At 39.7% G+C, this 15123-nt stretch overlaps 1 protein-coding gene across 1 annotated transcript in view; it reads left to right on the top strand.

Moving 5' to 3' along the window:
• LOC149300270 (sodium/hydrogen exchanger 9-like) overlaps positions 1-15123 on the top strand; it is a 261467-nt gene that overhangs the window by 37719 nt on the left and 208625 nt on the right. Inside the window, exons 5-6 of the mRNA XM_089485270.1 lie at positions 9298-9413; positions 14228-14333. Of these exons, the coding sequence (XP_089341396.1) occupies positions 9298-9413; positions 14228-14333 (222 nt within the window). The remainder of the gene's footprint in view (positions 1-9297; positions 9414-14227; positions 14334-15123) is intronic.

Raw genomic sequence — 15123 nt, forward strand, 5'->3', positions numbered from 1 at the left:
TTCCGGCTCTCGGTTTGTGCAGTATGGTGCATAGTCATGTTCGCTATAGGCTAAGCAGAATTTCCAGTTTTGTCAAACTAATGTATGACATGTTACTACTTTTTGTACATATCTTTAGGTCTCTTGCAAAGAGATGGGAGATCTTGTAGCTCATTGCTATAAAAGTCGTACTTTACTGCACTCCAAGGTATTTTTTTAATGCATATCATTCAATTTGTAATCATGGAGGCTCGCTCAGTTGTGTTATACACAATAATAATTTTTACTTTAAATATGTTAGATTGTATTGTGCTAGTGCGCATGTATGAACGCTACTTTTTGCTTTGACTTGTAGCTACTTTAGAGTCCGTAACGCAGTGCTTGATGGATTGTATCCTATAACCACCTGAAGGTAGCTGCAAGTTCTAAAATATTCAAAATTCGTAACTTTTCCATTTTCCACAGTCAAAGCAATGAGAAAACAAACAGTGCTTTAGGTTTGACTCACAGCTGTAGGTGTTTCATTTAATTAAAATTCATTTTCTGCTCTGATGCCCCCTGCCTTTACTTTTTCTTGTACCACGCACGTACTAATCTCTTGGAAACCACATCAGCCATCAAACAGTAGGAGTATTGTTCTGCTTTACAGATTAAGAAAACAGAGCCTCATGCACCTCACAGAGGAAGTAATGTGGGTGGAACGGCAGGTTAAATACTCCGGGTGCATTTGAATTCCAAATTCTTAAGTGACGTGGTTAGTAAAATTCAGCACCTACTAAAAAAGCCAAATACTTATTTCCAACCTTTTATTGAAATATGTGATCAGGCCTTTTAGAGTTGTTAAAACAGATTTATATATGCTGCAGGGTAAAGGGGGTTGTGTAAACTAAAATTATCACAGTATGAGGTTTTTGGACGTATACAATGTGACATGTTAAAATTGAATGTTTCAGGAAAAAAATATACGGTACTTTCTTTTGTATTGAACGTTTAACCCCTTCAGTACCGGGACGTACCTGGTACTTCCTGGTTAACAGTCACTGGTAGACCGGGACGTACCAGGTACGTCTCCTCCAAAAAACGCCCCCACATCACCACAATCACGGTGATCGTGGGGGCGCTGCTGCTGCTGTCTGCCCAGGACTCCTGGGCAGACAGCACAGCCTGTCTAAGACCGCCCCCAAGCCTAAGATCGCTCCCACGGAGTGATTTTGTAGGCAGAGACAGCGATTGCAGAAAAATCTGCAATCGCGGTTTCAGCTGCCACAGGCAGCTTCAGGGAAGGGGGGGGTGTTGAATGGGTCACCACACAAGTGTGGGGACCTGATCCAACACCCCCCTGCTGCCTGATCGCTCCATGAGAGCGTCAGTGCAGCGTTAACCCCTTCAATGCCGCGATCGCGACATTGAATGCCGCAATCGCGGCATTGAAGGGGTTAATTCCCGTTTTGTAGGGGGCTCTGCTGCAACAGCAACAGCAAAAACGACCCCCCAGAAGTCCTCTGATCAGTCCTGTAGGACTGATCAGAGAGACTCCTCCCCTACAATCTCCAGTTTATTGGAGATTGTGTCCCAGCTGCCAGAGGCAGCTTCATGGACAGGGAGACAGGGTTCTTTGGTCTCATGTGGAGACCAGACCCCCCCACCCTTCCTCAGTTAACCCCTACCCCACCTCTTCCTCAATTAACCCCTTCAATGCTGCGATTGTGTATGACCCCCATCGCAGCATTGCAGGGGTTAATATTAGTCCCCACAAGCTTGTGGGGACTAAATATCAGTCAATGCTGTGCTTCAATGGAGCATCAGCATTGAAAGAGTTAAAAAAAAATGTAAAAAAAATTAATAATAATTAAAAAAATAAATTAAAAAAATTAATAAAATAATAATAATAATTAAAAAAATAAATAACAGCACTGACCTGAAAGTCCAGGGTGCTTCCAGGTCAAATGCTGGGCTGGGCTGATCAGATCGCTCCTGGCCAATAGGAGTGATCGGATCATTATGGCAGCCCACGGATGACCCTGCTCTACAAAGAGAGAGGGGTCATCTAGGGTAATAATGAAAAAACACAAATTATTAATAAATGAAATAATCATAATTATTATCTGATCACTTGTCGGTGACATTTTAAGTCGCTGATTATTGATCGGTCTCCCTGATTGATGTCAGCGGCCTAAACCTGTCACTTACAAGTAATCTGATGAAAAAAAATATTTAAAAAAATTTAAATGCACATGTTTTGCCCTGATAGCTTCCTCAAAAAGTGCATGAACCATGTATGTGAGGTCTTGTTGGAATCAGGGGATCTTTGGTGTTTTCTTCCACTGTTGCACTTATGGTGTGCAAGAAATTCAGTGCAACATTGAAATGTATGCGTTAAAAAAGCAGTAAAATAATTTCCCTGTGAAGTTTGGCAGACATAAGTGAAGAAATGGCTAGCTGAAAACTGTCAAAACTACCCTAGTTGAACACCTTGACTTGTCTACTGTTCATAAATATATACTTTTATGGGGTAATTTACAGTGGGGGGCTTCCAAAATGTCCCAAATGGGATATGGGCCCAGGAAACCAATTTCTAAAAATTCCAAATGTGAAAACGAAAATGCGCATGTTCCAGTTTTGCTCTCATAGCTTCCTCAAAAAATGCATGAACCATGCATGTGAGGCCTTGTTGGAACCGGGGGATGTTGGTGAAAACAATTTGGTGTTTTTTTATGCAGTTGCACATATTCTATACAAAATATAATATGAAATCTAAAGCAACATTGCAACATATGCAAAAAACCCAAAAAAATATAAAAATACCTCAAAATTTGGCAGCATATGGCGATAAAATCCCTGTTTGAAAAGTGTCAAAATGACCCTAGTTGTACACCTTGACTTATCTACTTTTCATAAACATATAATTTTGGGGGGATAATCAGTATCTGTGACAACTATTGCAGTTATTAGACCATGCCAAATTTGAAAAAAATTACATTTCAAAAACGTGATGCATGCCTTGCAATATTTGCCCTATACTGGTCAAAATAGATAAAAATCCTGGCCATGTTGGGTGGTTTCCAAATCAGGACAACTTAATGAATATATTTGGGATAATTTTTTCCCATTGGTTCAATGTGTGTACAATTATTTTTTTTTCATTTTTCCCCCACTTTTTCCAGTTTATTTCAAACAAAACAATGTACTACCCAGCTTAATATGGTTTCAAATGAAAGCCCTACTTGTGCTGAAAAAAACAATATATGATTTGTGTAGGTGCACCAATTGATAAGAGAGAAATTACAGTTGAAGAAAGACATGGCAAAAACACAAAAACGGCTCCGGTTCTTTAGCGACACGTTAGTATCAAAATCCCGGTCATGAAGGGGTTAAATAAAAAAAAATGTTTGTTTACAAATCCAAGAGCTTGGTAGCAATGGTCGTACACATGTATTGCTTCCATTGTGCACACTTTTGGCCAGCCCTGGTCATGTCGTAGTGTATTATATAAAGTGCCATTTATCGCTCTTTTAAATATGTTGCTCTGGAAAACCTAGATGGGAATGGGAAGCCATTGACTCTGCAAAAGCTATCCCTTGCCAGCACCGGGATCAAGTATTTAATTCTCAGCTGAATGTGACGTGTCTCTCAAGGGGGCGGAGTCACATCGAACAGGACACCGTGCGGCACTGGGCAGGCACGCTGGCCGCTTAATAGTTTTAAAGCGGCCAGCGTGTCTTACGGCCGCTTTAAGACTCGCAGCCACATCGGCTGCAATGGCATCTCGGTGTGCCAGCCAGTTCGGCCGGCCCACCGCTGATGCTGCGGGCATTAAAGACGGCCCTGGCGTGGCCGAATCGGCCACTTAAATGGGCGGCTGCGCGGCCGTTTAATGTAGATTCAGGGCGGCCTGGGGGGCAATTGCCCCCCGGCCCAGCCCGCCCCTGCCTCTCTACATGCCATGAATGAGGATTTGTACAGATTTCAGATGGCAGCTTCATGAACTGCGCCTGGTACTGTCTCGGCACCAGCCATGTTTGGCCCCTGGTTTTCCTTTGAAACATAGAAAGTGACTGCAGATAAAATAAACATTCAGCCCATCTAGTCTGCCAATTTTGAGCAACCTGCTGTAAGAACGCAAACCTTATTTTACCCATGGCCATAGCATTATACCTATTTCATACGTGGTTACTATGCCCACTGTATTGACCTCTACCAATGTTCTGGTAGAGTAGATTATAGCATTTTTAGAAGTGTAATTCTCTGATTTTGATTTACTTTTATTTAATTTATAGACAAAATACGTAACTCACTTTAGGTTCTAAAGGGTACTTGAAAAACACATCACTTCATTAAAAAACTGTTATGTTACAAACCCTGTAGGATGCCTTTGGTGTCCTTTGCAGGCTTTGGAACGATTATTGCTCGTGTTAATCCTTGAGTTAATGTCGAGGCGCCTTGAAGCAGATTGTAGACATATTCACTGCCGCCATGTTTTGGACACCATACATTTCTGGCTCATTTGCCTGAGTAATTATCAGATTGTGGTCATTAGTCATATTTGAAACCTTCTGTTTCATAACATTGAACCTGCTATCTTTGTCAGTAGAATTTCCCTCTTACCATCAATGACTATGGTTATTAAATGTAAAAATGTCACTTTATTACACATAACATACCCCTGGGAAGACTGTATAGATACTATAGATGTTTGTGTGTTTGCTTCTTTGGCTTTTGATACAATTTAATGTAACAAGCTGGTGCTTTAACCCCTTCATCTCTAATGCATCCCGATTATTAGGTTGCATAAAAACATCATGATGGCGTGGGACTTTACACCATCTGGTAAAGTGGGACTACGTCTCCACAAAGAACCCTCCCCAGCACACGCAATTAATTTAGAAAACTAATCATAGAATGAGAAACAAGGCAGATGTAGGAGACAGTGCGTTAATGTTAGAATTCATGAATTAAATAATTTTATTACTAAATAATCATCTTTCAAGAGAAGGGTGCTATTTTTGTTAATTAAATGTTCTAACCCAGTTGACCTGTTTTGCTATGGAATCAACCCCAGGTACCATTTTTGAGCCAAGTTTCATTTAATCTTAATAAAATCATTTAAATTACCTTTTGATTGGAACTAATATTTTGAAACATTCCTTTTTCTCTATTGTTCATGGGCATTCAACGCTGTTAAAATGCAGGCGGCATTTATTACTTTGCCGATGGTATATATTTGTTAGTATACAAAAAGGTAACAGCTGATAAAAATAAACAGAGCAGGCAGATGGCACATTAAGGTCTACGTTGTAAGGGGATTCTTCAAGGTCTTGATTCTGTTATACAGACCACCAGCAGTGACACAAATTGCAGTAATATAGGGAAGTCGATTAGCTGGCCTTACGATATGGAACGCTTTGCTTCTGAGAGAGGCTGACTCGGGGTGAGTAAGTACATGGACCATCGTCATTCTATCTTGGGAAACTTGTTTGGTATCGCAGCGGATCATTAAAAACTTCCCACAGCTCAGCTGTATGATAACGTACATTGTTACTCCAACTCCCAGGTAGAAAATGGACCTAATGTTCCATTTTTTTTTGGCCAATTTATTGGCTATTTCTTTCTGCAGGTGATACAGAGAGTGAGTGTTTCATACAAAATGATTGGAAAGTGCTCATCAGCTATCTTCATAAGAAAGCGGGCACATGTTAACTTTTTCTACATGAGATGAGCGTTACTATGCAGTGAAACCACGTTTTTCTAATTAAAGTAGGGTACGTTGGTTGGGAATGCTAAAAGTTGTAGTCAAGTTATTGGCTACATTAAAGTGGATTGCATTGAGTCTTATGTCTTCAAATGAACACATAAAACCTTACTTTATGTGCTCTTTAGCTTATGGTTTCTCGGATTAGATATCTTTCTGTCAGTGCACTTCCTGCATTATTCTCACTCACATGTAAATCAGCTTAACGTTAATTCTTGCAGTAAAATGAGATTTTGGGGAATTGAATTGGGGATGCCAGCTAATAGCTGTCACATCTAAAAGTTACAATTCATATAATTAAACGTGCTATTTCCTTTGGCTTGTGTACAAATGTAAATGGTAGCACATTGTTTAACTACTACATCTGTGTCACTCTGATATACGGCCTTATAAAACCATATCCTTTAGAACATTTTATTATTATTGTTTTGTTCATATTTATCAAGATCTAGTAATTTGGGACTTTTATCACTTCTCATTCATAGGCTTTTTGTAGTTTGTTTTTTTTATTTGACAAACACTCAGATATTTGCATTTTATCTTGTAAAAGTGTTCCCTGTACCACCCAAATAGCATCTAAATCAAATGGATTATTTAAACCCATGCAGAACAATTATTTTTATAGATGAGATACATGGCATATATTCCCCAAGTAGTGAATTTTTATGGGCCTTTTATGCATACATCTATCAGCATCTGTAGTTCTTCAATGCGTTTGCAACGGGGGTTCTTCCATACAGCTACTACCCAGTGATGTGATCCAGTTCGGCTCCATTTTTTGTTTTACGGTTTTAGCACCCTGAAATGGACATACCATTGAATTTTGAAGATGTCTAGGCTTGTAGCTTCTTGGGCATTGGTTGGGAAATTCAAAGCTACCCCATCACTATTGTGTGGCTGTGCCTATCCAGCCAGAGGGCGCACACTGCAGGACCCAATCTGCTGCTGTAAAAAAATATAAGACCCAATTGGCCACCGGCTGACTGGGCATTTTTCTGGAGTGCCATATGGACAGTCCGGGCCACCATGAATGAATGAGCAAACAATATAGATGTATATGCTCTTCTAAAGAACAGCCTCACACCGGAAATGTAATTATTCAGTCACAAAGCCACTCAGTGGTGCCCTATACATACCTATAATAGTCATATTGGACACAGCACCCATCAAGTGTAACATTGAGTAATAATACATCAGTAAATGTAAATGGGTTGTAAGCTCACAAGTGTAGGGCCCTCTTCTACTTCTGTATCAATGTATGTTTATCTTATTGTCATATTTGTATATTTTTATTGTTAATTTTCACTGTCCCCGTATAACAGAGCTACAGAACCTGTATAAAAAAAATGTAATACAAATATAGGCTATCGCACACTCATTACAGTTGCGTTCAGTGTCCCTATGATGTGGACTGAAGCAGAGAGGCATTCTTGTTTACTGACCTGTCCAGAATAATAATCATCGTATTTCAAAATCCTTTTTTGTTTTTTTTTGTTTTCAAACATATCTATGCCTTGAATGTTAGTTCCGTTCACTTTGAAGATTTGAGGCAATATTATGCAGAAGTTTAATTATTTCAGGCCTTAAGGCTCATGTGGAATATATGTATCATCAGCATGGCAGTGACTCAAGATAAATATGAATAAAGCATATTAAAACACTTTTTTTCTTGCAAACAAAAGCAGGGGTACATTTGTAAAGATGCTTTATTCAGTTCTAGGCGCTGTAATTTGTCTCCTAATGTTAACTGCTGCCGAAAATATCTCAGCTTAGTAATAAAAGAATATTTGAAAGGATAGAGGTAATAATGGGATTATGATAAAATAAATGGATGCATGCCCCGAAACGGCATTAATACCATATAAATAAAGACCTTAAGAGTATGCAGAACGAGTACAATATTTAATGAGCTTTTGGAAGATCTAATGCAGGAACTGGGCCGTCAGCAATTTTCCTGATGTGCATTTGCAGAAAGGAGCCCCAAGTTAATCAGTGGATTTAGCTCAACAAGAATACTCCTCTCTTAATGGTTTGTTGTACAGGAAATTCAGTAGCAAGAATCTTTTCGCTGGATTATTAACCTAAAGTACTTCTCTCTTGCAGCATGGTTTTGCACTTCACATACCCAGATGCCTGTAGCTTTGTATTCAATTCTTACAGGGAATCGCTAGATAAAAACATGGAGGTAACGGGTATTTAAATAAATTAAAATATTATTGCAAGGTCAGCCTAGGTGCCAGGAAATACATTGGCGTTTACTAACTAAACAGTGGATTGGAGGTGAGTTGTGCGGTTGAAAAATGTAATCTCACTGTATTAAATATGCATTATGCAGGGTTCACTGCAGTAAGTGTCTCCTACAGAAGGTTACAGGCTAACCTGTCATAATGCATAGTAAGTGCAGTATAATTTATCATAATGCGTTCTGCAAATCACTGTTAAGTGAATAAACCACAATAGCGGCACATATCTCCCTCTTCTTTTTCCCAGATTTTTGAGCGCTTTACATACAACTACAAGGATTTGGAGAAGTTCAAATAGAAAACAGTGTTGAGATTCTGTATATATTGTATATACTATATTCAGCCCAGTATCTGATGTATGCATTCCCTCATTGAAGTCCTAATTCACAAAGGTTAAGGTCTAGTCCCTATCTCCCCATATAAACAAGCAGACATTAAAATATGCTAGCAAGAAGTGAACTACCTTTTGAAGCTCAGTTAATGGAGCACTGAGAAAGGAGTCAAATTTCCCTCCTGGGCTGCTCTGATTTAAAGATTTGGGGCCACAACAGAATCTGTTTTCCCCTTTTACTTGCTATTCTACTCATGGCCACCATGTAAACATGTGTAAACATGTGTAAACATTTGAAAGGCACAATTAAAGATGCAGATTTATATATATATATATATATATATATATATATATATATATATATATACACCGGTATATATAATCGTCAGATGCTATATTTTCTTTATTTTAATATCTGAAACTTTAGGAGCCGACTACCTTCCAGAAACTCAGACACCCATCCTAGAACTTTTCCCATTTTACAGACGGATAACCTTTTAATAATCACTTTCTGTTTGCGAAGATGAAGATTAATGTGTTTGGTATACAGACTGTTCAAACAGCAGAGGTGCTCGGGATTTATAAAATAGGGGGAAATCTGTCAAATCTTACAGCGAAAGTAAAACATTTCAAGCCTGCTTTTCGAGTCAGTATGCTGTGAATGTCTGTTAGTTGCTTTGGCGTTTCTTGTAATTGGTTTAAATGTGAAAATACCGCGTAGCTTTTTGTAAATACTGGAACTGTAATCCACTTGATGTACGGAATGAGGTCTAAAAGTGGTTTATTCACTAAAGAGAGGAACTGCAGGGGAGTGGAATATTTTAACCCCCTCATATCACTATGCATTATCAAGGGCTACGTCTGCAGGAAGGTAACTGCACCTTAATGTACATAATTTTAAAGTGTTCCCCATTTATATATTAAAGGCCATCCTCTCCCTATAAAATGTTTATGTGATTCTTTGATATGTGAATGTCTGTTTCTCTGTTTGACAGGCTGGTGATGTACGGCTTTGTTAAGGCCATGATACAGTTGGGGCAAATTCAGCATGGCGACTTTCACTTCACAGACTGCTTGTGTTTTGGCTCGTTAATGTCAGCCACTGATCCAGGTAATACCCTTCCTTTGAATGGATTTTTTTTTAAACAGGTATCATTGGTCCGTTTTTCTTAAATGTACTTTTTTATATTAGAATTCCGTTTTTGGATTTGCTCTTATTTAAGAGAACGACCCCCAGATTTTTGTTGAAATAATGATTATATATTGAAATCTCCAACCCAGTTTCAGTGTCGCTGGCATGGATGGGACACAGTTGACTTCATTAATGCCCATTTTAAAGAAGAGTGCAGTGGCGATGCTCATGGTCTCATAATGGCCATGTAGACAAGCTCTCAAGATGTAGCTAATGGGCAAGTAATTTGCTAAAACTGCTATGGTGAGACCCCCATAATGGGCTTTACGGAGTCCTGATTAACACAAATAGACATGACTGCCTATTTCATCAAATCAACACAGAAGATGAGATGCTTTGGTGCCACAACAACAGAGAAAAGCTTCTGAAACATTTCTTTAATTGTTAGCCTTGCCCCATCCGTGAAGGAGATTATACTTTGATAATGTTGGAATGCAGATACACACTTAATATACTTTATGTAAGTGATAACAGGATTATGTCAATGTAGGTGCATGTTAGAAACATAGAATTTGATGGCAGATAAGAGCCATTAGACCCATCTAGTCTGCCTGATGGAAGGGATTTAAACCTCTATCAGGCCTTGGTTTTGTCCCATAGTTAGGATAGCTTATGTCTATCGCATGTCTGTTTTAATCCCCTCACGGTATTATCCGTCACCATTTATTCTCTTGGTAAAGTAGAACTTTCTTCCATTACATCCTCTGACCCCCTATTTTTAGGTTATGACCTCTTGTTCTAACATTCCTCCTTTCAAATAAGCTTCCCTCCTGTGCTTTTAGTCCATTTAAGTACTTAAATATTTCTATTGCACCCCTCACTCTTCTTTCCTCCTAGTTATACATATTACCGTATTTGCTCGATTAGAAGATGACCCTGATTATAAAACGACCCCCCAAAATCTGAATATTTCTTTAGGAAAAAAAAGAAAAAGCCTGAATATAAGACGACCCTATAGGAAAAAAGTTTTACCAGTAAATGTTAATTCATGTAAACTATTACATTTTTTAATAAAAGCTATGATTGAGAAAAATATTTTTTTGTTTTTATTTCCTTGTATTTTCCAACCTGCCCCCAAGTTACGCACATCTGCCCCCAGGCTTGCCACTCCAATATGGGACTGTGGCCCATGATATGCCTTTTAACCCTCTATATGCCACTGTGCCCCATGATATGCCTTTTAACCTCCTATGTGCCACTCTGCCTCCAGAAATGCCTTATACCCCTATATCCCATTCTGGCATTTAGGGGGTTAAAAGGCATATTATGGGGCAGAGTGGCATATAGGGAGGTATAAGGCATTTCAGGAGGCAGAGTGGCGTATAGAGGGTTAAAAGGCATTTCTGGAGGCAGAGTGGCATTTAGGAGGTTAAAAGGCATTGTATAGAGCACTCTGGCTCCAGAAATGCCTTATACCCCTATATGCCACTCTGGCATTTAGGGGGTTAAAAGGCATATTATGGGGCAGAGTGGCATATAGGGAGGTATAAGGCATTTCAGGAGGCAGAGTGGCGTTAAGGGGGTTAAAAGGCATTTCACAGAGCACTCTGCCCTCATTTAACCCCCCCACACACACACACACACACTTACCGGTGCTTCCAATTTCCTGTTGTATTGCCGGGGCAGCGGGTTGACGTCTACGCGATCCGCTGCAGCCGGAAGGAGGTGGAGTTTGCAGCGGGGGTTTGTCTGCGTCCATCGCGCAGACCTTCCCCGGCTGTCAGAGATCAGAGTTCCCCGCACCAGTGCGGCACCGGTGCGGGGAACTCTGATCTCTGACAGTCGGGGAAGGTCTGCACGATGGACGCAGACAACCCCCGCTGCTAGCCACACCTCCTTCCGGCTGCAGCGTAAGTTGTCTACACGGATCGCGTAGACGTCAACCCGCTGCCCCGGCAATACAGCAATACAGCAGGAAATTGGAAGCACCGGTAAGTGTGTGTGGGGTGGGGGGGGGGTGTTAAATGGGGGGGGGGACAGAAGGATCCAGGTCCCCTGCAGCGGTGCGGGGGATCTGGATCTTAGTCTCATAGTCAGACCTCTATTTGAGGTCTGATTATAAGACGACCCCGATTAGAAGACAAGGGGTATTTTTCAGAGCATTTGCTCTGAAAAAAACCTCGTCTTATAATCGAGCAAATACGGTATGATCCCTTAGTCTTTCCTGATCTGTCTCAAATCTGCCAGTACCTTTTTAGATCTTTTCTTGACATCAGTCTTTCCTTCATGTGAGTTTTATAATATAGAAAAGTATACGTTGTTTTATTTGTGCAATATACTGTCTGTTGTGAAGGTTTTCTCAAGTACAATAACATTAAGTTCAATTAGCTTCTTCTTTTACAACAGGTACAGTTCCTGCATTAATAACTAGAAGGTCCTTTGAAATTAAGGTTATTCATTATTATAGCTCCAGCACAGATGAGTGACTGTGCTAATACAAATAGATATAACCTAGCTCAAGACCGGATCCCCCTCAACTATAAGATAGTCAAGTCATCCGAATGTAAATGAAATACCTTGATGTAAAAGGCTTTTTAAAAAACAAATATTAATTTAGGAAGAGGCCAGGGCCGCCATCTGAAGTTTTACAGATTAAATGGTCTGGGCCCCCTCCCCAAATGACCCTCCCTCTACAGAACCAGGATTTTCTCTTCTGCTCATTTGTTTTGGTGGCAAAGATGGAGTAGACAAGCCCTTTGCGGGCACTGACAAGCCTTTTGAACCCAAAGATGGCACAGACAAGCTGTTTGGGGGCACGGATAAGATGTTTGGGCGCTAAGATAACATAGGCCGTTTGGGGAGGCGTTGCGGGAGACTTGTGATGCCTCTACCAGTAAGCACTGGGGGACATCATTTTATTTCTGTCATTCAGGGACACAGTATTGTGTGTGTATATATAACATGCACACTGATTCACATATGCACGACACATACAGATGAAGTATATTTTATATTATATAGATTATTAGGAAGCCTTGGGAACCACGCTGATTTCAGATTTAATATATTTATATTATAATATACATGCAGTCATTACCACACATGAGTAGTTTCAGTCAATTTTCCCCTCTATAACCAGACATGAGGAAATTTAGACATTTAACCCCCTCCATTACTAGACATGAGCGGTCTCAATTACCCCTCCATTACCAGACATGAGCAGTCTCAGACAATTAACCCCCTCCATTACTAGACATGAGCAATCTCAGAAAATTAACCCCCTTCATTACCAGACATAACACACACAGTCACAGAAACAGACAAACAGAGTCACACAGACACAGACATATCACACACACACAATACTTGCCGCCTGCAGCTTACACTGAGCTCTGTGTGGAGGGACTCGCCAATTAGGAGAGGCTTCTGAAATCTCAGCCACTTTAGAGAGTTAATTGGCTGAGACTTCCTTCACCCTAATGAGGGCTCCTCTTCCAGTCCCCTCTATTTTTTTTTTTACTGTAGACTTTTTTTTTTATGGTAGGAGACCCGAGTTGGAACCCCAGGACATCTGGGCCCCTTACAACTGTAATGGTCTGTAATGGGCCTCTAGGAGCACAGCTGTCTATTTAGTTCAAGCAGGTCCATAAAGATTGCAGCATATCTTCTACTATCTCCAATGTGAATTATAACCCATAGGGGTTGATTCATTTAATGTTGAGTTGTCAGTCTTACCAGAGTTGGCTATTTACGAGGAACAGGAGCAATGCAATTAGATGTAAAACTCTTTCAAACTCAATGTTAAGTAAATGTCTGCATGCATGGGCACCATGGTCTGCAGCATGCTGCTAGTGTAATGGGAAGACATTCTACTTAATGCTTTCTTAGTTGGCTTCTTTAAATAATGTGTGGTGATCGATCAGTTTGAGTGCCACAAGTGTGATTTGTGCATTAAGGGTAAACATGCTGGTGGCCCCCTTGACAGTCTAAGGAAAATACACATTGGTCTGTTAGCTAGCACCTTTACTTTAATCATTAGAACATATAAAATAATTATCAGATATTTTTAGTAAGCATTTTAAACTTGTTAAGGATTTTCATAAACTCTGTATCCTAAGATGGAACTCACGTTTAGGGCAAAGTTTTGATCTCCAAATGTCAGCTCTTCCAACTACCTATTTCATGCTGCCCACGTCCAACTTACTCTGCTCCTACCACCTCCCAGTTGTAGTTGTAAATGTCCTCCGGGGAAGAAGACTGATGAAGTTTCCAGGTATGATTATAAAAGGATTTAGAAGAAGGCATAAATCTAACCCCTGCCACCCTCTTGGTTTTTGAAAAGTTATAAAGTTACAGATATTTAAAGGTGCTGTTCCATTTAAATGTTTTTTTTCAAGGTTCAGCAAAGATCTGTCATTTTATTCCTTTTCTGAAGGTTCAATCACATAAAAACAACATAAACATTAAGAAATGCTGCAGTTTCCTTGGCAACAACCTAGCAATTCCTGGCAAAAAAGAGTTGCTTCTGAGAAGGGTCTGTCAATTATTGGGTTAGATGATGCTATAATGAAGGATTTTGGGAAAACTGTTAGTTATTCTAATCGTGTCCCTAAATTATTGTGCAATTCTGTTTATCAAGGGTTTAGCTTCATGTTGTGAAAACGGTTGGCAGTTTTCCATGTGCAATTATTGTAAATATTATTTGGTTACTTTGCTAGAGCTTGACCTTATCAGTAATGCCATTTTTCTGAAAATTATGGATACAGAGTTAATAATATCAAGTATTGTTTCAGTGACCGTGCTGGCAATTTTCCATGAACTTCATGTGGATACAGATCTGTACACCCTGTTGTTTGGTGAAAGTGTTCTCAATGATGCAGTTGCCATAGTCCTCACATAGTAAGTACCAGCTGTTTTAAACATTAGGTAAAATTACAAAATGTGTCAATTTATTGATGTTAACGATATATATGACCTTGTGAAAAAAATCAGCAAATTGCTTTTCTTCATCTAAGGATTTTGAATAAGAAGAATATGGATTCAGCTGACACTTTCTATTGCTTTCTACGGTGGTGGCTCCACGTTCCTCCATGTAAGATCTTTAGTTAGGGGCATGCGGAACACCCAAGTCTACGATATAGACTGTATAACTAGTGACTATATTGCAAAAATTATATTAGCCGTTAGAAATAAACTATTATTTTTGTAGTTCTAGCGATACCCAATATTTTTAGATTGTGAATTACTTCTTGAGCCGTGCTGTTCCAATACCCTCTAAAAAAACAGCATGTCCACAAGGATGCAGTTAGAATGTCTTTTATACAGCTTTTTCTCCAAAGGCGTAAAAAAAAAATACTGATATGAAGTGGTAAATTCTAAAACAAATAACCAATGTGAGTTTAGCAATCAGGGATGCCATCCATGTTCTACCTTTTCTTGATCAGTCCTCTCAAAGGAAGTTGTAATCACTTTGAGGTATGGGTTGGGGAAGGAGAAAGCGTAGATGGAATTTACAAAATGTAGTTATTTGCTCAATGTTTAGAAGGCAAAAACAACTGCTGTCTGATAGGTGGCGCTAATGCTTTGCATAACTCCGTTGGGTAGTATACATTTCTGCTTTCCTCCTGTAGATGGTATAATGCAAGGAAACCTAGCCAGTTGCTCTCAGGTTCCTATGGAATCCGCAGCT

Source organism: Sceloporus occidentalis, unplaced genomic scaffold (genome assembly GCF_023333645.1).
Source record: "Sceloporus occidentalis isolate IW3139 unplaced genomic scaffold, rSceOcc1.0.p SCAF_25, whole genome shotgun sequence".
Classification (NCBI taxonomy): Eukaryota; Metazoa; Chordata; class Lepidosauria; order Squamata; family Phrynosomatidae; genus Sceloporus; species Sceloporus occidentalis.